The sequence below is a fragment of the Nelumbo nucifera genome, chromosome 8 (genome assembly GCF_055504915.1).
Source record: "Nelumbo nucifera cultivar China Antique chromosome 8, China Antique-T2T, whole genome shotgun sequence".
NCBI classification, from domain to species: Eukaryota; Viridiplantae; Streptophyta; class Magnoliopsida; order Proteales; family Nelumbonaceae; genus Nelumbo; species Nelumbo nucifera.
The window spans coordinates 26920993-26946851 of record NC_142656.1 but is presented as its reverse complement, the minus strand read 5'-3'; the positions used below and the strand labels follow the sequence as shown (position 1 = coordinate 26946851).

The following is a 25859-nucleotide window of genomic DNA, read 5'->3' as shown; positions in this document are numbered from 1 at the left end:
AATTGTGCCAAGTAATTTTTATTTAGCTAAATTGATTATCAATCTACAATGAAGAATCAACTTGGGATGAAATGCATTTGGGCAGTTGTCTATCAACTAGTCACTCTCCAAGGAAGACGAATGCTACAAAGAGCTAAAAGGAAGAAGGGTCAAGTTCTAGTGCTTTATTGTGTCATTTTTTTAAGACTTGATGTAATCATTTACAAATGATGCACACTATGGGATATTCGTTAACTTAACTCGGTTGATCTAAGCTTATAAACCAATGGCTAAAATTAGGTTTAGTTCTTAATTTTTCCAAACTTTTAATGGACTAAAAAAGTGAACAATCTAAGTTTAAAAACCTAAGGATTAGATTTTCATAACTTCGGAGTCATAAACTCAGAGTTTCTAAAATTAATTAAGAATTGCCAATAGTTAATTATCCATGACAGCAAAGACTAATGCCACCTAGTATCCATTCACCCATAAAGGTATAATCAATTACTTGCGATAGTTGAGGCTAGTATCACTTTAACATTGCTCGATAGTCGACTACTAGTAAGTTATAGTTAGGAGTAGCAATATTTGACATGACACACAATTACGACTTAAGCACAATACGAAGTTAGTGGGCTTGAGTTTATCTTAATCATGCTCATGTCAAAATCGTGTAGACCAATTTAACAAGACCAATAAACATGTTAATTTTGAGTTGACACACTTAATTTGAAAGAAACCTATTTAATATGTATTTATATTATATATATTATATTTAAATATTATAATATTCCAATCAAAGTTTATAGACCATTGGATTGAGACATTAAGATTGAATGTTTATTTTACCATTAAAACCTATTTATAATTTAATATAAATAGGTTAATCATGTTGGTTTTGTGTCTTTTTAGGTTATACATGTCATTTAGTGTAAAGTTAAATGGGTGATCAAAACGTTTCATGCTATATTAACCAAAAATGACATGTTTAAGTAAATGGGTTACATGGGTCATGTCGTGTTATACGTGTTATAAATAGGCTATGTTCATGTATGAAGATTTGACACATATTTAATCATGTAATGTTCATGTCCACCCATATATTTGAATATCCTTATCTCGGCACAATACTAATATAACATAAGAACACGAATTGCCACCCCTAGCTATAATCGATTATGTCTCATAGTTGACACCAAGTTTGATAGTAGTCAACTATTAAGAGGCAACTACCAGAGGAAAAAATATTCTTCTCTATTGGACCAGATGACCTTATCCAAGAAGGGGATGAATTGGGTATCGCCGAAAAAATTCTTCCAAAAATTTAAGCTCAAAGTCTTCTTGAATAGATAGAAACCAAATGTAACAAAGTAAGGACCCTATGTATGCAAATGCTGGAATATGCAATTATATAAAATGAGTAAACAAATAAAATGAATAACAATAGTAAGTGTATTCAATGTGCAAAGTAAAGTAGTTAATGAAATGTAAATGAAAAAAGAAAGTAAATAACTATAGAAACTTAAAGCAAAAACAAATAAAAGCACAAAGAAGAGAAGATAGGCAATGCACACAATATTTTTATAGATGTTTGGCCAACCTTGACCTACGTCCTCTCCTTAAGCAACCTCTTGAGAATTTTCACTAACAACAACTGATCTTACCAGGTGCTAGTAAGGGTTTACAATTAGTAGGACTTCTAGGTGCCTACAATACCTTGGATATACTTACAAGTTTCACCTTAACTAGGAAAAACTTGTAAGTGCCTGCCCAACCTAAGTAGATCTTGCAGGTCTCTACTAAACCCTGATTGGTCTTTTAGGTCTCAATCAAATCTCTTCCAGTGTTTTAACATTTAAACTCCATTTATTATAATATATATTATAATGAAGCACAAATACAATAAATGCTCCTCAAATAGGTAAATAAGACATTTATAGATCAAACTATTTAGATGCAAGAGATAATTCAACATATAGAAACTCAATTCAATGAAGAGACCCAAAATAGTTCAATGAGAAAAAAATAAACCTACTACTTAGTTCATTAGAACTAATAAAGCTCAAAAATCTCTTTAAGAATGCAAAAACTCTTATAGAAACTTTCTTTTAAAATTTGTACAGTATATATAATTAAAACTCCTAATTTTTCTTATTTGATTTCAAGCTAAAATTACTTATTTATAGTGGTTGAGAGAAAGTAGCCATTTTCTAGTCATTAGGAATGTTCAGTTTTATTCAAGGAAAGGTCCAAAGCTTGTTCCCAACACTTTACAAGGCATACCAAATAGTCATTATGTCTCCCAACGATCAAATTTTAATTGACGTAGTCAATTGTAATAAGTTAGCAACTGACTACAAGTTGAAGGGAGGAATATTTTTTCTCCCCTAGTTGACTACTTCCTCTAGGTAGTTAACTAGTTTAAGTTTAGTGTCTCAATTAAGAAGGGTAATCAATTATAGAAAAATGGATAGTTAATTATTAAACAATGTATAGGAATTTTCATGCCTCAATTATCAAGGGTAATTGGCTATATAAAAATGGGTAGTAGACAATAATTTGGCACTACTTTTGGCTATCACGGATAATCGCCTATAGAAAATTGGATAGTCAACAAGCCCAAGTACCAAACCTATTCTAACTATTAGTCTCAAACATTGGTTTAGCAAGTTTGGTCTTGTTGAGTTCAATGTGTTGTGCATCTCTAGCAAATAATTACATTAAGAACCAAAACATAAGACACTTTACACTAATGGGACTTGATGCTTCTTCTTCTTAAGTTGATGTAGCAAACTTTCTTTGGTTACTTCTTTGTGTACTTAATTCTTGGATTTTTTCTTTCTTAAAGATTCCTTCTTCCTTGGAGAGATGATAATGATTATGTGCAACTGGTTATAAGCAATTCTTCCGATTTTCATTTTCATTTTGTGTTTAACAAATTATAGCTCAATGAAGTGAACTTGAATCAATTACAAGCATAGTACAACATTAGAACTCTCAATGAGTTTGTTATCATTAAAAACATATAGGGTCAACACTCTTTATGCATAATAGTTGACTATTAAGTCATGATAGTCTAATACTTGGCTAAAAATCAAACCGTTTGAAGGTAAAATGACTCTTTCCACTTCCAGTAAGCTTTCAATTTTGTTGAGAACTTGTTTTAAACATTTCTAGGTTTGGTTTAATCCATTTCCATTGGATCTATAATAATCATATGCTCTTAAGCATTATAAATCAATGGTTTTTGAACTGAAAACCCCAAGCTATGTGAAAAAATAGCAAAGAAAAAATAGAGCATTTTGAGAAAGAGTGTTTGAAAAAAGAAAAGATTTTTGAGCTTAACAAGTTCATACAAGTGAGAAAGCTTGTAGAGCCTTTGATCTTATTCATTTCTTAAAGATTTCCCCAATCACTTCAAATGACCAAGCTTATAATCTTTGGGCATACTTTTTCATTTAATTAGTTTTGTTTGTATTAGTTTATTAGCCTTTCAAGAGGCATTTATATTATTTGTGCTTTATTGTTTATATCTTGCTATAATAGGGTGTATAAAAAGTTTTTGTTGGCTTCCATACATCAAATTGCTTAAATTTGGTTAACATTAGGAAGCTCAACCATTTAGATCTTGTTGGCATCCATAAGTCCAACTAGTTCAGGTCTTCTTAGCATATGTAAGTCCAATTATGTAAAGTCTTGTTGGTACAAAGAAGTTCAACTGTTGTAAGGTTTTGTTGACACTTGGAAGTCCGATTGATTCAGTGGAAATTCTCATGAGATTGCCTAAGGAGACAACATAATCTAGTTTTGGCCGAACCTTTATAAATCTTTATGTGTTTCTGATAAGAAATTTAATCTATCTAAGAATCTTTCATGTAAAAAAATTCTTTGGGTTCTAATAGGACTATGTGTTTCTTGTATCATCTACACGAAGGCAAATTTCAATTTAGAATCCCTTGAAAATTCACCAAACTAGTCAATCTTTGGGAAAAGCTTTAAATTAAAATTTAAACCTTTAACGACTCTTAATAATATTTAGAGAAAATTGTTGACACAAGGTGCAATACATGCTTATGTGACTATATGAGAAAACTGTGGCCAACCCAAATAGTGTCTAATCCAATGGACAATTTCAATTAGCCACATTTATCATAGGTCCTAGAAATAAGATATAGATCATGTAAATAAGTTGTTACCTTGACTTTATGGCAAAAGGTAACCTAATATGGTCAGGTAGGCAATGTTACTTGCATAATATATTTTTTCTTGGTACATGAGTTCGGATTTTCTACCCATGGATTCTTCCAACAACTCTAACTGTAGGACATTACAACCATACATTGGGAATATCTCCCATGTCATTTATGGGGAAATATTTCCAATACACAATGATAATGTATTGTGAGTAGAGACGTGGGAAGAATTTGTGGGTAGGAGATTCAAAGTACATTTGATGTGGCTTTGGCTCCTATAGAGATAGAGTCTATGGTGCTATACTATAGACTCAATTAATAAGGTTAGTGGGTTATAGGAGGAAAATTATACATGCAAGCCTACGGGCACTCATTATACATAGAGCCCACTCTTCCATAGGCTTGAATTGCACATTCTCAAAGGGAGGGGAATTGATCTAATGGATCATAATATGGTTAGATTCATATTGATCGATACAATGTATGTAAAATTGGTTCAGAATCAAAATTTGATTTTCTTGTACAATTCACTATATCTAGGTGTATTCAAAATGTACACCATGGTGTGCACTAGACATTGCAAATTGTCTTCAAATTAATCTCTTGGCATCAAAGTGGAAAATGCAGAAATGTTTCATACATCATATTTATCAATAATAGGGAGCCTTATATTTGCCATGTAATTAGGTTTATGATAAATGTATGGAAAGATCATTGGATTGCAATGATGAAGCCTATAACAAGGGAGAAGTTTGTTTGGTGTAGGATTTATCTAGGGCTTAAAGTCACTTGACAAATGGTGATTGACGGTTGGCAATTGTTCTTTGAGAGTGTTTTTCACACTTTAAAGAGAAAATGATCTTGGAATGAGAGAATATTGGGTGACGTTACACCCACCAATTTACAAAACTTGCTCAATGGGTTTAAAACCACAAAATCCATTATATTAAAGGTAGTGAAAATTGGTAGGCAATGAATCAGTGAAGATCATTTCTTCATTGCTTAATCTCACTCATTTATATGTTGGCGATTGATTGGCAATAAATTATGTTGTAGTGTAAAATAATTTTGATAATTCTCATTTTACCCTTGATGTTACTTATAAATAGTTGTCCCCTCATTTCATTGCAATGGTGAGGATTGCATGTACAAATTGTATTATTTGCTCTGCCACTTCCAATAATACAAACGATTCTTAATCAAGGTTAATTAAATTGGTTGCAAACTATGGGAGTGTTATAATCAAGGGGAACACCCCCATTGGGTAAGTGGATGGAGTTTTACCAAAAAAAAGTGTAAATTGCAAATAAGTACCATAGTTTCATTCTAAGGCCTTAACTTTCAAATATTCCACTATAGTATTTGAAATTCCACAAATATGGTGAGGGGTAATTAGAAAATGTTGTATTTTGATATTCTGTTTTTCATCATTCATCTTCTTCTACCTTTAGACTTTGGATGCAAACTAGAGTTGATAAGGGCTCAACTTAGGTGTGCTTTGGCCATAAATTATGAAAGCGCTGTCACTGGTTTGTGTTTTTAAAGTATAAAGGTAAACAAAGATGAATAGTGAAAAAAGGGAATCAAAATATGGGTATTTCCACTATTTTATGCCTCACCATATCTTTAGTTTAACGAAGTTGGACTTAGGAATGGCAACAGGGGGGTACCCCCTCCCTGTCCCCACCCATAGTCATGATGCTTTGTTCCATTTCCGGTGGTGGGGTGGGGCACCTACTCCCTATCGGGGATAGAAAATCCTCAAATTTTTCTTGCGTCAAGACAATCACCTAAAAATAATCTAATTTATAGATATTTTACTAATAGGATTATGAGAATTTAGGAATATTTTAGAAATTGAATTATGACAATTTGTAGTACTTTAGAAATGAAATTGTTAGGACATTAAGATTTTAAGAATTTAGAAAAAGCTTAAAAATATTTTTAAAAATAAATATTAAATCTATAAATATTTTACTAATTTACTATCGTGCTCGAGAATTATATGTAAATCTTATCCCTGCCTTGTCCCTTATTCAACGACACATTCCCCCGGTCGAGTTTGGTTCAAAACCGGGCCGAACCTGAACTCGATGAATGCGTCGACACTTGCATTTTGACAGTTGACACTAGAATGCTACATAGTGGAGATCTTTAATCTTAATATCTTCCTCGTTCAGAGTTGTTCAAAGGGCTTGAGCGCAGTTGGGCGGAGGGAGCGAAATGGCAAACCAGGGAGCGAAGAAGCGCAAGGAGGAGAACACTCGCCACATGGCCAGGCTCCTTCGCCTCATCATCGTCTGTAACGTACATAATCCAACCCTTACAATCTCGTCTCTCTCTCCGAGTTCTTTTTGTACTTACTGATTTCAGATCCAAACACTATATTCATTTCATTGTCAGTTTCAGCTTTTTTTTTTTTGATCTTTTTTCCAACTTTCTTTAATTTTTGTTGATTCCTTACCTCGGAGGATCCAATTGACACGGTTGGATGATTTCAAAATTTCAATTCTAGGCTTATTCGAGGGTCCAAGCGTCATTCAGTTTTTCCTCTTTGGAGATATTATCCAATATGAAGACAATAGACAATTGGGTTTGATTTTATTGTTGTTCTCCTTGGTGGAACCAATCAGATTATGGTTATAATCCACTGAATGTATGCAGCATGTCCCACTATGCCCTGCAGATATTTTTATAAGATAGACAGTTTAGCTTCTTTTATCTCCAGTATGAAAGTGCTTGAATTATTAGTTTCTATTTCTAAATGCTCGAGCTAATCCCGGCTACAGTAGAGGATCTCCTTGTTATCAAATAAATAAGTCTGACTTATATGGGATATGGCTTAGTAATAGAAAATTTTCAAATGCATTTTCGTTCTAGTTCTGACTTCTGAGCGAGAAAAAGTTCAATACTACAATGCCTGTTTCCCCATCCTTTTAATAAAACAGTTCATTGAGTTTCACAATGTAATTGTTAAGTACAAAAAAAAAGTCAGAAAAGAAAAAAGGTAACACAGAAAGGCTATATTAAGTTCAAAATTTTAGTTGATTTCACTTTGGAAGTTATAAAGCGATCATTGTGCTGATACGTGTATGGTGGGGATTGACTTCTTAGATACATTATTAATCCAATGGAGTCAGAGTTCGTATGGATGTGAGCACATGCATGTATGTCGTATATTGCATATTAGGGATTAGTTAGTAAAGTATGCAACCATTGGATATTTGAGTCTAAGGCATCCATAGTTGAGGCCGTGGCTGGCATAATTAAGTGGTAGCTTATCCATTGTGGCATCTTGAAGCCTTTTGATGGAGTTAATCTTGGGCAACTCAGATCTTAGTGGACCACTACTGTTTTTGAGTCGGGTTGAGGGTGTTATTTATTCTTTTTTTTTTCTTGCCTTTTGTGTGCATTGATCCTTCTTTTTTATACATGATTTTCAGACTATATATCTCTATAGTCTATACCCACATTTTTACATGCTTTTGAGGGTATCTTCCCCTACAATAACTCAAATTGTTTAATCATTTATCTAAAATAGTTAAGGAATGGTTTATATTTTACAAATTTTAGTTTTTTCTTTATTTTAAAGATGGTGAAATCAATGTTTTAAAATGCGGAGGCATGAGGAGAGGCATACCACTACATGGAAGCACGAGGTGTAGTTCAGAATGTAAGATGCATAAGCCTCTTGAAAACAAGGAAGCACAAGTCTCCTTAAGAGGAGGGGAATGAAGAGGAAGGAGGAGGGGGAGGAGGGGGAGGAGGAAGAAGAGGATGGGGGACTTCATCTTTTTTATTTTTTAATAAAAGATATCTTGTATTAAGAAGAATGAAGTTGCATAACACTAGCTGCAGGGGGGGGGTCTTGTTGAAGTAGAGGAAACTGAGCGAAGCCCCCACTTTCCCTTCCTTTTCTTTTCCTTTCCCTTTTTTCTTTTTTTTTTTTTTTTGTCTTTTTGTCTGAGGTGTACACCTCTAGCATGCTTCATGCAAAAGGCATATGAGGTGTATGCCTTAGAGGCATTAACACCTTTAGCATATGCCATAGGGTGATTTGGGGGTGTCTTGCTTAGAGTCAAGTCTCTAGACATGGATTAAATCTGAAAATCCAAAACCAAAAAAATCCAATAGGTTTTGAATCTGATCCAAGATCCTTAGATTTGATTGAAGATTGGATTTGGTTTTTGATAATTGTATTGAAATCAGATGTGTTGGATTTTTTTTTTTGATAAATGGTTAAAATTTTATTCAAAAAAACAATAGGATATTACAATACAGCCTTCCCAAAGATGTGTTGGATTTGTTTCAAAACTAACCAGATTATAAATTTATAATCCTACTACTGCACAAGCTCAAAAACTGCAAAAGGGCATTTGAAATTGTCCTTGATTTGGAGGAAATCAAGAGGGCTGTGTTTTCCATGGACAGATCTAAAACTTCAGGCCCTGATGCTTTTATAATGGATTTTATCATGATGTTGGGAGATTATTAAGGAGGATCTCTGGTTGTCTTTGAGGAGTTTTCCAAAGAACACTTTATCAACCCAAGTATAAATGCTACTTTTTTAGCCTTGATACTTAAGATGGGGGATGCTATTCAACCTAAAGATTTTAGACCCATTAGCTTGGTGACTAGCATCTATAAAATCTTGGAAAAAGTGTTGCCATTAAGATTGAGAACAACCCTCCCTAATTTGATTAGCTAATTCCAAGGGGCCTTCGTTCAAGGCAGAAACATATTACTAGTCAAATACTGATTTCTAATGAGTGTGTGGACTTGAAAAGGAGGAGGAAGAAAGGCTTTGTGTGTAAGTTGGATCTTGAAAAAGCTTATGATTTGGTGGATTGGAAATTCCTTCTTGAGATCTTGAGATGCTATGGTTTTGGGGATAGGTGGTGTGGTTGGATTGAAGATTGCCTTAAGAATTGTCATTATTTGGTTTTAATAAATAGTGTGGTTAAGGATTTCATCTTGGCTAGAAGAGGACTAAGACAAGGGGACCCTCTCTCTCTTTTTTTTGTTTACCTTGGTAGTGGATGTGTTCAATAGGTTGTTAACCAAAGCAGATAGGATAAAATGAACATCTTTAGAGGGTGGAGGATTGGAAGGGATGACTTAATAGTAACACATCTACAATGCAGATGATACAATCATTTTTTGTGAAAGTGAGGATTAGGGATCTTCAAATGGATAGAAACCTAAGGTGCGTAGTGGAGTTATTTGACTCTCTCCTGAAGTTAAAGATGAATTTTAAGAAGAGTGGAATGGCTGGAATTAATCTAAATGAGGAGTTGTTGGTAGTTGCAAGCTTCTTGGGGCCTAATTGTAGAAAGTTATGCTAAGATGTTGGTAATGTGGAAGAGAAATTATCTCTTTGGGAGGAAGAATTACTTTGATAAAATCTACCGTAGCTAACCTGGTAGTTTATTACTTGTCAACCTTTAGGATGCCATAGAGGGTGGTGTTGAAGGTAGAAAAAATCATGAGGGATTTCTCATGGGATCTTGGGGAAGGAAGGAAGGGTCATTTGATTAAATGGGAAGTTGTTTGTAAGAGTAAGGAGAAAGGGGGATTGGGAATATGTAACTTAGGAAAGAAGATTATGCCTAGTTCTGTGAAGGACCTGTTCAACTGCTGGAAGCTGATTGGCCTTAAGAGAAAGGGGAAGCTGATCTGGAGCTCCATACCTATGGCTATTCTTGTGATCATTTGATCTGAGAGGAATAGTTGCATTTTCTGTAACAGAACAAAAAGTATAGATGACTTGATACAGAATTCTGTTTGTAAGGTTGCATCTTGGTTGTCAGTTAGACCTGAGTTTAAGCATCAAAATATTTTTCAGATGCTTCACTCTCAGTCAGTTTGGAGTCTGTAATGAGTTTTCTCCTCTTTATCTGAGTTGTACCGGGAAGTTGTTGTACCCTTCTCTTTCTTATTCAATAAATTCTTACCTTACCTTTCAAAAAAAAAAAAAGGAAAGAAAATTACAGCTTTGTTGGATAAGTGACTGTGGAGGTGGTCATTGGAGAGGGAGAGACTTTGGCATGAGGTGGTGGAAAGTATTCACGGGCAAGCTGGCAATGGTTGGAATGTGGGTGTATCTCAACGGGCTACTTTAGCTTCTCCCTGGAAAGCCAAGCATAGTATTCTGCCCTAGTCCTTAAGCCTAATAAGGCATGATACATGTACCTGTGACAAGGCTTTGTTTTAGGAAGATCTTTGTGTTGGTAGCTCTACTCTCAAGTACCTATTTCCCTCTTTATACTCTCTCTATTTCTAAAAATGAACCTATACAGCGTTTTGCTTCTTTCTCCCCCTTGACTGGTGTTAGCTGGGATTTAGGCTTGAGAAGAGGTTTGACAGACCATGAGTTTGATCAGATTTCCTTGCTCCTAAAAGTCCTTGTTTGTTTTCTTTTGGACCCTACCCTTTCAGGTAGTCGGGTTTGGACTCCTAACTCTAAGGGTCTCTTCTCTTGTGCTTCTTTTTTCTCCTCCCTGTGCTTGGATACTTCTGTCCTTGTCTTCCTCTTTCAAGAAGTTTGGTCAAAGTCTATTCTACCCAATGTTGGAGGCTTGGAGCTCTTTGTTGGGAAGTTTGTCATGGAAAGTTAAACACTTTGGACAACCTACAAAAAAGAAGACCCTTCCTTTGTATTTCCCCCAATTGGTATATTATTTGCAAAGCTAACAGTGAGAGTTGTTACCATATGCTAATCTCTTGTCCCATTGTTGCAGGCCTATGGGAAAGATTATTTGCGCTGTTTGGTTGTCGGCGGTCTTTTCCTTTGCAAATCAGTAGTCTATTTGATTCTACAACCTTCAGATAGCCCAAGAGATGGGGCGGGATCCTGTGAAGATGTGCCAGGGCTGCTTTGGTGTGGACAATGTGGGAGGAGAAAGATACTAGAATTTTCAACGATAAGGAGAGGAATGAGGAGGTTATCTAGGACTGCATTTTAAGTAGAGATATTCATTGGGCTAAAACTCTGGATGCTTTTTCCCTTTTTTTCTTGTGATGATATTTGGAGGATTTGGGGAGATGTGGCAAGGAGCTCAAAAATAAAGGTAAAGCCAGTTGTAGATTGGGTACCTCTTGAAGAAGGTTTCATTATGCTTAAGTTTGATAGTAGCAGCTTGGAGAATCTGGGACCCTTAGGAATTTGGATTGTTTTAAGAAATGCAAATGGCGGTATAGTGGCTTTATTTTCAGGTCCTATAGGTTTGGTGGACTCTATTCAAGGTTCAAGCTGAGTATCAAGTTGTTCTGTACGGGGCACAACTTGCTAGAGAGTTGAACATTGATAGGTTGCTAATTGAAGGGGACTTGAAGCTAATAACTGGGTGGATAAGGAATGTGGACGCTGTTGTTTGGACCTACAGGAAAGCTATGAAAAAGTTCAAATGGTTGACCTCTAATATGACAGTAAGAATTCAGTGGTAAAGGAGATAGGCTAATGGGATAACTGACTGTTTAGCTAAGCAAGGGGTGTATTTCTGGGCTCATTTGTAATATGTTGCTATTTGGGAGGCTGCATCTTGTGCCTCCTTACGGGAAGCTCATTGTATAAGTTGTTTGTGCTGAACTATTAATAAAATTTTTTCTATTACTTATACAAAAAAAAAATAAAAAATAAAACTGTCCTGGTTCTGAAGGACATATCCATACTGTTCTAAATATGGAGAAGTAAGAGACTCTATGAGAAAATGGTTTGGTACCTGATAAAAAGAACAGAAATAGAGGGGTGTTATGGTATGAAAATTTAGAAATAGAGACTCCTTAGACTTTTCAATTCATTCATTGTATACACCCTAAAGTCAAGTACAGTTCAAAAGGATAGATGATCTAGTGAGGTATCTAATTAGGGCTGTCAATGGGTTGGTTCAAATGGTAAACTCAGCTTGGTTCAACTCTATAGGATTGGTTTTGGGACAGGTTTGTTCAGGTGTAGGGTCTGGGTTAGGGTTTCAGTGCTTCGACCTGAGTCAGGTTCAGGTATCACCATTTTGACCTGCCAGGCCATGACCCCCACATACACAAACATAGACTCCAACTTGTAAGAAGAAAAGCCTCTTTTTACCCCTTTATATTTACTTTTAGAAATCCACAAACATAGACCATAATATGTAGAAATAAGAAATCAATCACTTTATTACCCCTTTTGACATGTAATTGGAAATTCATCCTCAATAGCAATTGCTGCCAAGTGTTTTGGCTATGTGAGATAGAATTTAAAATGCCTACGTATTGTCCACAAAGAAAACTTTTAATGGCTCTTGGGTTTTCAAAACGCATAATAAAAATGCAATCAAAAGACTCAAATTTGTAATTAGTCATTTATTGGTTGGGTTGGGTCGGGTCTGTATTGGGTTCCTATAGGGTTGGAGTGGGTTTGGGAATTGCATTTTCTTTAGTCGGGTCAGGTGGAGGCATTGGAAATTCATATGTTACTTCTATTCAGCATTTATCTTAGAAGAGGTTGACACTATTGTCTCCTCTGCATTTTGTTTATGTTGATTTTCCCCATTTTCTGTGTATTACCATATTATAGGGGCAAGTGTGGATAGAAGGAATTGATCAAGGTTTGGTTCCAATTTATAAAAAAGTGATACTTTTAAAAATTTAAACCATTTCAATATAGCTTCTTCCTCCACCTAGAATAAATTTAAAGCTTAACATTATTATATAGTACATGCTTTTGACATTTTAGCTATAAATACCATTTTATTACGTTTGGTATGGTATTAAAGTAATAGTTTACATATAAAGATGCTTCTTATGCTATTATTATATTGTCTATCATTTCATAAGAGCTCAAAATATTAAAACATCATCTATATTTTGTTAAATTATGTACAAATGAAAATATTTCATAAAGGAAATAACAAGGGAATATTTACATATAATCAAGGAAAGGTCCCTTTATAGGTTAGAGCTGTCTAGACTATGCATCAAAAAATAATGGGTTTAAAGAGAACAAAATTATTTGAAAGTCAATTATTTGGATCATATATATCTGTGTAAATTAAAATCCTTGTATTGATATAATCAACAAAGTAAAACTTGTTGAGAATAATATAAAAGATTTTAACACATTGAGGTGTGTATGTGATATCCAGTAATATTTTGTGTTGGTATTGATGGAGATAGAAAAATTAAGAAATATCTAGACAGTTTAAACCATGGATGTGATTGAATATAAAGATAACAGTGGTAGAGAGATGCTGGATCAAAATGTTATTTTTTCTTCATCATATATCTATAATTGAAGCAGTTTTTTTTATCAATAACAGGAACATTTTCATTAATATAAAAGCTTAAAATACAAGGGAGGGGAGATTAACTATCTTAACTCCCCAAGGGTGCAGATAGACACCCAAAAAGAAAGAAAAAAAGTTACAAATGAGCCCAGAAGACAGAATCCCTACTCATCCCTTGCCTAGCTAACCCATTGGCAAGGGAATTTGCACTTCTCTTTACCCAAGTACATTTTACATCAATGTTCTTTGTCAGCCACTTAAACTTTCTCTTTACGTTGCTGTAATTCCAGAGCCCATTCCTGTCTTCCTTTAACTAGCCCACTACTATCTCAGAATCTCCTACTATGACCAGCTTACTGATATTCAGGTTCCTAGCTCTATTTACCCCTTCCAAAGCTGCCATTGCCTCAGCCATAATAGAGTTTCCCATTCCAATTGGGCCAGAAAACATAGCTATTATATTCCCTTGCTCATTCCTTAGAACTCTCCTAGTTCCAGAGGGCCCTGGATTTCCCAAACTGCTACCATCGAAATTCAGCTTGATAAAACCATGAGGGTGAGGATTCCATAAAGGACTTAGGTCATCTTAGCTGGGACTGAACTCACAATTTCTTTCCAGTTTCTTAGCAAATCATCTACTGAAAAGTCTGCAAACAATTCCAAAGATTTCAGCCAATTTATTACCCTTATGTGGATCACTTCCAGCACAATTTCTATAATTGATTTGGACATGTAAACCTTTTATTTTATTTTATTACTTTATTTTTTTCGGGGGGGGGGGGTGAGATAAAAAGGAGTATCTGTATGAGCAGGTGTACAAGTTAGAAATTTTATTCCAGCCTAGATCCCTAATGTTATTGTTAGACTATTAAGTGAGCTCTACAAGCAGGACATATTTATAGTTTTCATAACTAAAACAATGACATGCTTGCATTATTATAAATATCTTACTAGAAACAGTCTATTGCAAATGAATTTGATGGAATGTCTGCACCCCAAGAATTAGAATTAAAAGGATAAGCCGCCTCATCTGTTCTTGTGATGTTAAAAGTGTCTATTATTGGCCCTTTATAATTTATAGCCCTCTAAGTTGGTGCCTCTCCCAGCCTCCTAGTCTGTGTGCTCTTTGTTAATGAGTTATCGAGTCTGATTTATTGGTTTCTGCATGGAGTCTCTTCTGATTGAATTCAGTCGACTTAAAAGTGCTTACTTTTGGGCCTTATGTTCTTTGAGACTACTTGATTTTTTTTTTTCCTACATTGATTTTGTTCTATGCATGAATTGGGCCACTCATATATCACTTGGTTCGGATTTGGACTATAAAGAAACTTTAAATTTAATTTTATTACTTACACTGATCTCTTTTTGGTTACCAAATTCGTTTTGGTTTTATTTATATTTATAAGGTGCCATATCCTCAGTTGAAATTATACAGGCCATATACATTCTGGTGAGGATGCTGATCTTCTATTCTACTGTCACATGGAAGCATTGGGTTGGCCTCCTTGTGACATCAATGGCTTATGTTTTTCCATATCAACAACTTGCTGAAATGGCAAACCCAACCTATACGGATGATGGAGAGCTTATAGATGGTGGATTTGATATGAGCACCGGTGGAGTTTGTGGGTATGACTATCTCTTTAATCTTTCCTATTTTCCTACAATGAATGGGAAAATGTGCCTCTCTTTTTATGCTAGGTAGAACATTTTCTTAGAGTAAACAACATACTAGCAATTTTGCCTATAGCTTGTATAAATAGCCTTTGTAATGAGCCTGTATTAAAACTAATGCTTGCGTAGAATACAATGGAATAATTGGAAGGAATTGATGTATGTCAGGCCTTATTAGGTTAAAATTGATGGCATATTCTGGGGACCGTCTAGGGACCATACTGAGGGAATGGTCCTTGATCTACTCCTTACATTGTAATCTTGTTCCTTTGTTTTTATGTTAGTTTGAATCTCTGATTCTTATAAACATTATCTCCTTTCCCCTCTATAAATTATTTTTGTGTTGTTATTTAATAAGGAAAATAATGTAGGTAGGTTACCTCAATGAATTGTGTTTCATCATTCATTACTGGTTTATTAGCACCCATAGTAAAACTAGGGTTGATCATTTCTGCCTGGTCTTTGCATCAAGCCCTCACATAATGCGAGCTGGGCCTGATACCTAAAATCCTAGGCCCAAACAGCCTGACCTGGTCCAGAAGTTTAATACGTATATGTATATATATTTATATTTATAATATATGTATTATATTATAATATTTATAGTATATTTGTAAATATGTTTATATCAATATATGTATAAAAATTATATATAATTTTATGTAATTTTAAATATAAACTTGGATTTGAAGTTTAAGTTTTTTGTAAAGTTTTATTAATTTATGCGGGCAAGCCCAGATGTCTGGCCTTGGCCCAGACATATATTACCAGGCCAGGGTGGAGGATGGGCTGGGTCTGGGCAGTCCAAAATGCTCTTACTACTACGTAAAAAACCTGGCCTGTGGTTCTCCATATCATGCCAAATAGATATTCACAGAACAGGTAGACTCCAAATCTATGATACCCAGATACCTGCATAATGGTAGCTTGTTGTGTCAAATACTTCAATCTTTAGTGTAAATTCCATATCTGATACCTTGTCCAGCCATGTTTCTGTATCCTGGTAACATAACTCCAAATTCACATTATGTTGGAGGAACCTTTAACTTTCATAAAATATCTTCTTATTTATGAACCCATCGGGAAATTTCTTGCATTCTGGTCCTAGTGAAACTTCATACATCTAAGTTAATTCAAATTACCCTTGTAAGAAGCCTATCTATGCTACTAAGTGGAACTGTGGAAGATTAAAAGTAAGTTTAGAAGTCATTCAGGTTATTTCCAGAATAAGTAGAAAGCAAATAATCCTATAACACAATAGAAAGCCTCCAGAAACTGAACCTAAGATATTTTTTTTTTCATTATTTTTTGATCAGTAACAATTGAGAACTTTGTTAATGTTTCAAACTGATATACAAGATGTACATACCATTTACAAAGCAAACAAAGGGATTAAAACCCAAAATACATTTTAGTACCCCTGCTCCATTAAAAGTCCCATGCATATTGATTTTACCCCAAAGAGTAGTCACCCCATCTAATTCTGTCAAACCATTCCCCCATGTGCAAGTGAATCTGTGAATGAGTTAACTGACATAGGAACCAGGAGATATCTTATTGGGTTTGCTAACATAGATGTTTAGCTTCTCTTATCATGTACCATAAAACCCAGAAGCCCTCAAATTCTCCCCTTAATCAGTTTATTATTGTTTTTCCGTCTCCTACTAATAACCTTGAGTGACCTGCTACTATTGCTAGTAGCAGCCCTTGCAAAACAGCCAGCAGCTCTGCTCTAATGAAATTCCCAGCCCCAATAGGTCTGAAAAAGGCAAGAATTATCTCTCCACCATGATTTATGATCCTAAGATCTTAACACTTACTAAACAGTAAAAGTGTGATATGCTTTAAATAAGAAAACTGGAGTGTATTATAAATGGTAAACTTGCAACATACTGTGAAAGTAAAAGAGTATTATTTTTGGAAGAAAATAACTATTTCATTCTAAAGGGAAAAAAGGATGCCAATAGTGCATGTATAGTGGGATACATTAAGAACTATGCAGTGTAATCTTCATACAAACAACTTAAGGAGGAGAACCGTTACCATGCAAACAGACCCTTTTTAAACCCCTTCTAGCTGAACTAGTGGCCTGAGTATTGAGATCTCCAGTAATCCATTGCAGAATTGTGGGGAATGAATTCAGGTCTTCATGAGAAAGGCAACCACCTAATCTTTGACCATATAGGCATCTCCAGTGGGACCACTAGAGGTGATCATTTCAGCCCGGCCTGGGCCCACATCAGACCCACAAATTTTAGGGCCGGGCTTGGGCTTAATATTTCAAGCCTGGCCTGGCCCGCATATATTTAAACTTACACATTTTGTGTATAATGTATACATATGTATACATGTTATTTTACATTATATTATATATTTTATATATAAATATTATAACATAACATGTATAATTTATATTATATGTAATATTTTATATTATATAATATATAAAATAAAAGTTTATATGCATGTTATGTCATTTAATATAAAATATTATAGATATGTAATGTTTTATATATGAAAGACATTGGCCCAGAATCAGGCCCGGCCCGGCCTGGGCCCGTGTAGACCTGGGCTAGGGCTTATGTTACAGGCTTGAAACCCCGGGCCGGGCTGGGCCTGGGCCTAAGCTATAGCCCTTATCATAAGTGCAAAGCCCAGCCCGGCCCGGCCTATGATCACCCCTAGGGACCGCTAAGTACCATAATGGACCCCTTCAAATTGGTGAAGACTCCCATAATCCTGGATGGGCCAGGATTTTCAAGAGAACTACTGTTTAAGTCGATCATAATCTAAGGCTAACCTCCAACTCTTGGAGGAAAAGAGTCTTTTGATGAGGCACTTGGAGGGAAAGAGTCTTCTGCATCACATCTCTAGTTTTTTATATTTCTTTTCCTACTGTTTATCTCCTTTGTTTTTTTGATTGTTTTGCTAGTGCATGTGTGCATCTTCAAATGCTCTTTCTGATGCCCATGCCATGCTTTAGGAATTAGGGGTGTATACTAGTTTAGTCCCAGATGAGTTGGTTTTGTTATTAACATACTTGGGTTGGTACTTGAGCTTCTGTACCTCTACCTCAGTTAATGTAGAAAGGTGCCATGGTTAATCAATCATCATCATCCAAGCCTTACCCCAACTATATGGTTGGCAACATGGATCCTGTTTCGCCCATTCCATTAGCATGAAAATACAAATCAATATCCATGTCGTGAGAGTTTGGAAAGTTTTAGTGCCAGCTGCCAACCTGATGCAGCCCTCCTTTATCTATACTTGGGATCATCATTGTAAGACAAGCTCACATTGGCAGAGTTTTGCCATAGTTATAAGCATTTATTTCTGTCAAGTTTGGTCACCAAGATGTTTCGAAGAAAAATTTTCTTGTTGGCCTGTTTTGCATCTTGTGTTCCATTTGCAGTTTGTTGGGAGGTTTAAAAATAAAGAAACAGGAGAATATTTGATGGCAGGTCAAAAAGCGAAGAAACATTTTGTTTTTTTGATAAGTAAATGAAATTGTATTCGTGAGAATAGATACAATGATAACAGTATGGATATAATCAATACAATCTTTCCAAAGAGAGACACAAGGTGCGACCTCTCTCAATTAGCAACCCCCCCCCCCCCCCCAAAAAAAAAAAAAAAAAAAAAAAAAGAAATACAACTGTGCCCAATACAGTTGTGCCCTAGTAACCCCCTTGCTTAACTAGAGTATGAGCAAAAGCACTGGCTGTCCTCACCCACTGGATTCTCAAGGTCATGTTCCTTGTCAGACATTTAAATTTCTTCATCTCATTTTTGTAACCCCAAATTACAGCTTCTGGTTCCTTTATCCACCCAACCACTAGGTCCACCACCTTAGAATCCCCTTTAATTACCAACTTCTCCAAGTTTAACTCACTTGCAATTTGTATTCTTTGTAATACTGCAAGCAACTCGTCTCTAATACGAGTCTCTCACCCCTATTGGGCCTCAGAAAATAGCAACCATTCCTTATTCCTCAAGATTCCCCCAACTCCAGAAGGCAAGGAAAAACTTTGTTCAGTCATTGGGGACAGAATTTTGGATTGGATATTGATCCTACTGGATTTCTTGGGGGTTTGAAAGGACTTTTCTGGTTTGGATTTTTGGTCTTATTTAGAATTGGAAAGGGGATTGATATGTCGTAATTCTGTTTTTTCTTTCTTCTGTTTTTTTTTTTTTAATTTTCTTTTCCTTCTGGGTGATATCACCTTCCCCTATGTACTTTTTTTCTCAATCTTAATGAAATTTCTTTTTTTTTATTTACTACCAAAAAAATTGGTCTAGGTTCTAAAATAGGTTACTTCAGTTCATTCCTCTTGGTTAATATAAAAGAGCAACATAAGACACGTATAAAGGTGGGCAGTAGCTATTGGGGAATTATGTTGGTCTAGTGATGTGTAGGATGAAAGATCTGATACTAATTGATGTAGGACAGGTACAACTCATGGATATGGGAATCTAAAGAATAACATTTTCTGGGGATAGGGAATGGTGGCAATCTAGTTTTATTGGTATACAAAGAAAGTAGGGTACATCGGTCAAGTGATAGCTGGACCCCACAAGTCGTCAGTTACAATTCTATTTAATGTTCCGATAGGCCCCCAATTAACTTTACGTATGCCAGGAAGGGGAAAGGTCAGCTTTCGGCTAAAGGGGAAAATAATTGAACATGGGGGCAATTATGGTTGGAGGGAATAAGGAGAGTCTTGAGGCATTTATAGCTATGTCAGTTAGGAATAAGAAGAGTGTGGGCATTTATAACTTGGCCAGCTGGGCATTTATTGAGGGAGTCAGTTATGCTGTAAGAAGAGTATAAGAAGGGGCTTTGGGGGAGGGGGGAGGGGGGCTTTTGTTGAGTGAAGAATACTGTGAGTGATTGGGAGAGCCGGCGATCTCTTGAAGAACCGACCACCTGTTAATGATCTTCTTTTCTTCTGAATGAATACCAGTTCCTTTGTTGATGTTCTAGTTGTGTGAATTCTGCTGTGAGTCTGAGAATTGTGTGTCAAGTTTCTGGGACATAACATGTTCTTTGACCTTGCTTTCTGAATTATTTGCATAAAAAAATCTCTTGTTTTTTTTTGATAAATTCAAAAAAAAATCTCAAAATTTTATTTGAGATTGCTTATGTTCAAAGGAAGCTAATGTTAACCTAGGAAAAGTGAGAGACAAGAGAGAAATAATGAAGGCCCCAAAACTGTTTGGTTGGTCTGATAATTTGATCCAATCCAGAAACAGAATTTATATTAAAAGAATAAAAGGACAAAACTTTTCCCTACAAGAGAAGATAAAATACAGTGGGATACAAAGCTATCTAGTGTACACACTACAATAATAGTATACATTAGAATAAAAAAGATAACACTACCCCTCCTTCTCTACACCCCCCTCAAACTGATGCTAGGGAACAAGCATCAGTTTGTCTATAAGAAACATATGTCTGGCCTGAGTCATAGCTTTGGTGAATAGATCTGTGAGCTGCAGGCCAGAAGAAACATGGGGAAGAGAATGGCTAGCAAGGAGAAGATCTCCGGTGAAATGACAATCCACTTCTATATGCTTAGTACATTCATGAAAAACTGGATTGGATGCTGGCTTGGTGGCACTCATATAGTTGAAAAAACAGAGGAATGAAGGAGGAACGATCAATGCCCGTATCCCGGAGCAAAGCTTTGAGCCAAATTATTTCACTGCAAATAGAGGACACTGCTTGATACTCATCTTCCGCATATGTTCTAAGAAGAGAAGAAGATGAGGATGAGAAAAACAGACCATGAGAAATTGTCCCCCTCACATAATGAATGATTCAAAGAACAACAGAGAAGTGGGGCTGACGAGGAGCCAAAACAAACAGGCTAACAAGATGAACAACATAGGAGATATCTGGTTCAGTCATAGTTAAGTAGATTAGCTGCCCACAAGTTGCTGATACAAAATTGCATCTTGAAGCAAGTCATCATCATCCTTGCTTAATTTAAGATTTAGTTCCAATGGAGTGTTAACCTGCTTAGAATCAGTAAGATGGGCCATTTTTACTAGACTAGAGGCATACTTTTGTTGGTTGACCCTTGCAGAGAACTTTTAATCTCAAGTCCTAAAAAATAAGTGATTGATCCAAGATCTTTCATTTTAAAGGAGTTGCTAAGAAGAAGTTTCAGATTAGCAATGCCATCCACATCATCCCCTGTAATCAAGATATGATCAGCTGATCAACATACACCAAAAGGAGAATTTATCCTTGGTCCCTTTTGAGAGTAAAGAGAGAGAATAATAAGAGGTACTCTGTTGAAAGATTATTTCCAAAACCACTGTATGAAAGCATTCAAACCAGGTCTGAGGTGCTTGTTTCAGACCATAAAGAGATTTTTTTTTAGTTTAGAAAACGTATAATCCAAATGTTTAGCATGAGTGTGACCCAGGTGTCTATGTCATAGATGCTATGTAGATATAAGTAGTAGATAGCAAACAAGAAGCCGAAGAAGAAAATTTCTCAAACTTGATGGGCCAAACCCTTTTAGATTTGAAAATATGTGGATTGACCACCCTCTTTTTGTAGCCTTTGTGGAGGAGAAATGGAGGAGTTATCATTTTGAAGGAAGGATTGGTTTCATTTTGATGAGGAAGCTGATGGCTCTAAGTCTAAGGGAGGATTTAAAAGATTGTAACAGGGAAGTCTTCGGGAACATTTCATTCAAAAAAGCTGAATTTCTCAGAAAAAATTGCAGATTTGGAGAGACTAGAGGAAAGGGATGTTTTGTATAAGGCAAAAGGGAGAATGAGAGTGTGAGAGGGGAATTATTGGAAGTGATTCATATGGAAGAAATTATGTGGGGGCATAAATCAAAAGCAATTTGGCTAAAAGGGAGAGATAAGAATATTGCCTTCTTTCATGCTCAAACAAGGGATAGGGGGAGGAATAATTTCATCTCTAGATTGGAGGAGGAAAACAAAATCATTGATGACCCAAAAGAAGTGATGGAGGAAATTAGAAATTTCTATATCAATTTGTACAACTGTACAAGGCTACGTCAAGTAGAAAGGTTTTCCTGGGTGATGTAGACCTGGGAAGGATTGGGGAGGGTTTAAGGGATTGGTTGGAAAGGGAGTTTTAAGAGGGAAGTTTGGGAAGCAGTAAATTTTATGAAGGGTGACAAGGCTCCAAGGCCAGATGGTTTCAATATTTCTTTCTACAAGAGCTGTTGGCATGTGCTAAGTGGGATGTTTTGAGGATGATGAATGGATTTTGGCAAGAAAAGATCATTGAGAGGAGTGCAGCAACGTTTTATATCTCTAATTCCGAAAGTGGAAGGGACATTTGGAGTAAGGGACTTTAGACCAATTAGTTTGATCTCAAGTCCTTACAAAGTCATTGCTAAGGTGCTACCTAGAAAATTAAGATATGTCTTGCATGAAGTCGTAGGACCAACCCAAATGGATTTTGTGGAAGGCAGGCAAATTCTTGATGGGGTGATGATTGCAAGTGAATGTGTTGACTCAAGATTCAAAAGTGGACAACAAGGTTTAGTTTGCAAACTTGACATTGAGAAGACTTATGATCATGTGGATTGGGGTTTTCTGGAAGATATCTTGGCAAGGATGGATTTTAGGGAAAGGTGGAGAAGCTGGATGTTTGCATGTATTTTTTCGGTTTCTTTTTCAGTTCTTGTCAATGGTATATCCACACTTTTTCCAAGCCCAAAGGGGCGAGACAGGGAGATCCGTTGTCACCTTTGTTTGTTTTGGTGGCAGAAGTTTGAAGCTGCTTATTATGTAAAGGAGCAGAGGTTGGGATGTTTGGAGGGTTTAAAGTAGGCAGAAATGTAAAGGAGTAGGCGTCGGAATAGGTGATTTTGATTTTGATTCCTATTCTGATTCCGATCCTGACCATGAACCAAACAGACCCTCAGTTTTCATTTTGGAGAGAGTTAATAGAGTTTACCTCTCTTCATGGTGTTCCTTTGTAACTATTTTTTGTCTCAATGAAAGTTTCTGTTATTGATAAACTTTCTTGTGGAGTAAGGGTCGATATAAGCTTTTCTTCACCTGGATAATCGCAACAAGGCAAACATATTTGTTATTTTCTGGATTTAACCAACAGTTAATTGCCTTAGAAGGTTATTATTCCAAGAATGTTGGCCATGATCAATAAGCATCTAAACTCTATCACAAGGCAACATCCAACTGGATGGTTTTTAAACCAGTCCACCAAAAGCCCATGAATCTGTAAATACATATCTACTTTCGAGCTGTTTGATATGAGCCACTTACAGCCTTTGATCAGGTCCTGCCTACACGTCAACGAGCTTGCCCAAAGAGGGGAGACACCAGCCTTCACTTTCACCTTCCAAAAGGTGTTGGTGCAAAGATATTTTTTTTTTCAACAGATTCACCCACATCACATCTTCCTCTTTTAGAAATTTACATGCTGCCTTCATGAGTAGCGCTTTATTCACTGGTAGAGGTTGGAAAATACCAAGTCCACCCTTCTCCATGGGTTTCAAGAAAGAGAGCCAAGCCTTCAAGTAAATGGACTTGTTATCTTGAGTTTTCCCCACCAGAAATCTCTACAAATGGCATTGAATTTATCACAGAGGGAGGGAAGTGAGAGTGGTTTTAATGAGTAAAGTTTTTCCAGCATGAGATAGAACTCCTGTTTTATCCCTATTCCCTACAATTTGGATCGGGCCTTATCCATAATGAAACTCCATGAAGAATACCGATCAGAGGTGTTTAGCAGTGAGCTCTCCGAGTACTTATCTCCTTTCATTTCACAAACTCCCAGAATCTCCATTATCTCCTTTTTCTTGGCCTCCACAAGGACCATAACGTTGTGGCTGAAATAAATAGATGATTTACCAAAGTTAATAATTGCCCTGAGAAGTTGCCAAATTGTTGCAAAATAGATTTCAAAGTATGAACTTCAGTAAGATCAGCTTCCCCAAAGAGGAGTGATCATTGGCAAATAGGAGATGGTTCAGTCTTTCATAAGAGTTGTAGAACTTGAATCCTTTGAGATTACCCTCATTTAAGCCTCTAGAAAGCACTTCAAGATATATAATAAATAAATAAGGCAAGAGTGCACAGCCTTGTCTTAGCCCTATGTTAGGAGTTAGCTCTGCTGGGAGTGCCATTGATAAATAATTCCATCAAGTTTACAGCTATACAAGGATCTATGAGAGAGTAGAAATCCTCAGAGAAACCCAACAGTCATGTCACATACAGTGGAGAAGAAAAGGCCATTTAACATGATCATAGACCTTTTCTTGATCAATTTTCAGCATAAATAACCTTTACCATATTTGCATTTATTCATAGAGTGGACCACCTCCTTGTCTATGACAATATTGTCTATTATTTTATAGCCAAGAGTAAAAACATTCTGGTGAGGAGAAATAATCTTGTACAGTAACGGCTTCATCCTATAAGCAATTATCTTTGCCATAATTTTATGTCATATTTGAAAGACCAATTGGATGAAAGTCATGGGGTCTCTTGACCTTATCCTTCTTAGGAATGAGCATAATGAGGGTGTCATTAATTGAGGAGACAAGTTAAGGATCCATAAGTAAGATTTTAACAGACTGACAAATATCTTCACCAATTACTTCCCAATCATTTTGAAAGAACATAGCATAGAGACCATCCAACCTAGGGTCTTTTAGTGGAGCCATACTGAAAAGTGTTTTCTTTAGTTCAGTGTCTTCTAGGACAGCACAAAGAGAGAGTTGTGGAGATAAGGTTTAAGATATTGGTGTCAGTGGAAATGTTGGTCATCCAAATATAGGAAACATTTGGAAATGTTATTGAACTATTGTAAAAATAATAGACATAGTGAAAACATTGTGAAATATGCTGAAATATACATTGTTGTTTTGTGAAATGATAAAAAAACACAGGTATTTAGATTAGTCTTGTTACAAGCCATCACACAAAACCAAGAGACTTAGGTTAATAAACAAAATAATATGCTATGAATTTGCCCTGCTATTTTTTTTGGCAAATTTAAATTGAATTTGCCCTGTTTTGTAGGATTTAAGAGTTAAAACTACATAATAGATTAAGTTTAAGCAAAATTTAAATACAGAAAATGTGCAAATGATTCTTATAGTCAAATGATCAATCAAATAATCTATCAATGTCACTTCCAAAAATAATTTTGAGCAGTTTCAAAGTTGTTATCATCTCTATTAGGGAGCAATGATACTGCTGCTCTACATTTCTTCAATATTGTTGCCAACTCATCGTGTTATAATATCATCTAATATGCTCCACATAACACTGGTAGTTTTCATTGGGAAATATATTGATTTGAGTAATGTTTTGTTTTGGTACCCATGGAAATGGAAATATCTCATGGCAATATAAGGAAACATGTTAATAAACCATGATGGGAAATGTAACAATGAGTGATTATTTTAAAATCCAAATTTGTCTACTACCATCTTGTGGTTTCTATCATTTTATGTTCTGGAGGAGGTAATTTCAATGAGATGGACTTTTAGCCTCTCCAGGGCTTCTAAGTTTGAGAGATCCATCACGGATGGGTATGTTAGAATCTTGTCACCACTATGTTAGAATCTTGTAGGAGCTTGGCCTGATGGTAAAATCTTAGGCTGATAAGTGTGAGAACATGGGTTTGAATCTTAGAATGGCCAATGTGTTAAAAAATGTTGGAGGTTTAGGTCTGCATCCAGCCCAACCCTTTGAAGATTCTAGATAACCAGGACCAGTATTG

The 25859-nt window shown here is 35.8% G+C and overlaps 1 protein-coding gene across 1 annotated transcript in view; it reads left to right on the top strand.

Annotated features, from left to right (window-relative positions):
• The first annotated feature begins 6315 nt into the window (after positions 1-6315).
• The window catches only part of LOC104605377 (uncharacterized), a 30223-nt gene continuing 10679 nt past the window's right edge, over positions 6316-25859 (top strand). The window contains exons 1-2 of the mRNA XM_010270120.3: positions 6316-6479; positions 14871-15064. Of these exons, the coding sequence (XP_010268422.1) occupies positions 6396-6479; positions 14871-15064 (278 nt within the window). The 5' untranslated portion in view covers positions 6316-6395. The remainder of the gene's footprint in view (positions 6480-14870; positions 15065-25859) is intronic.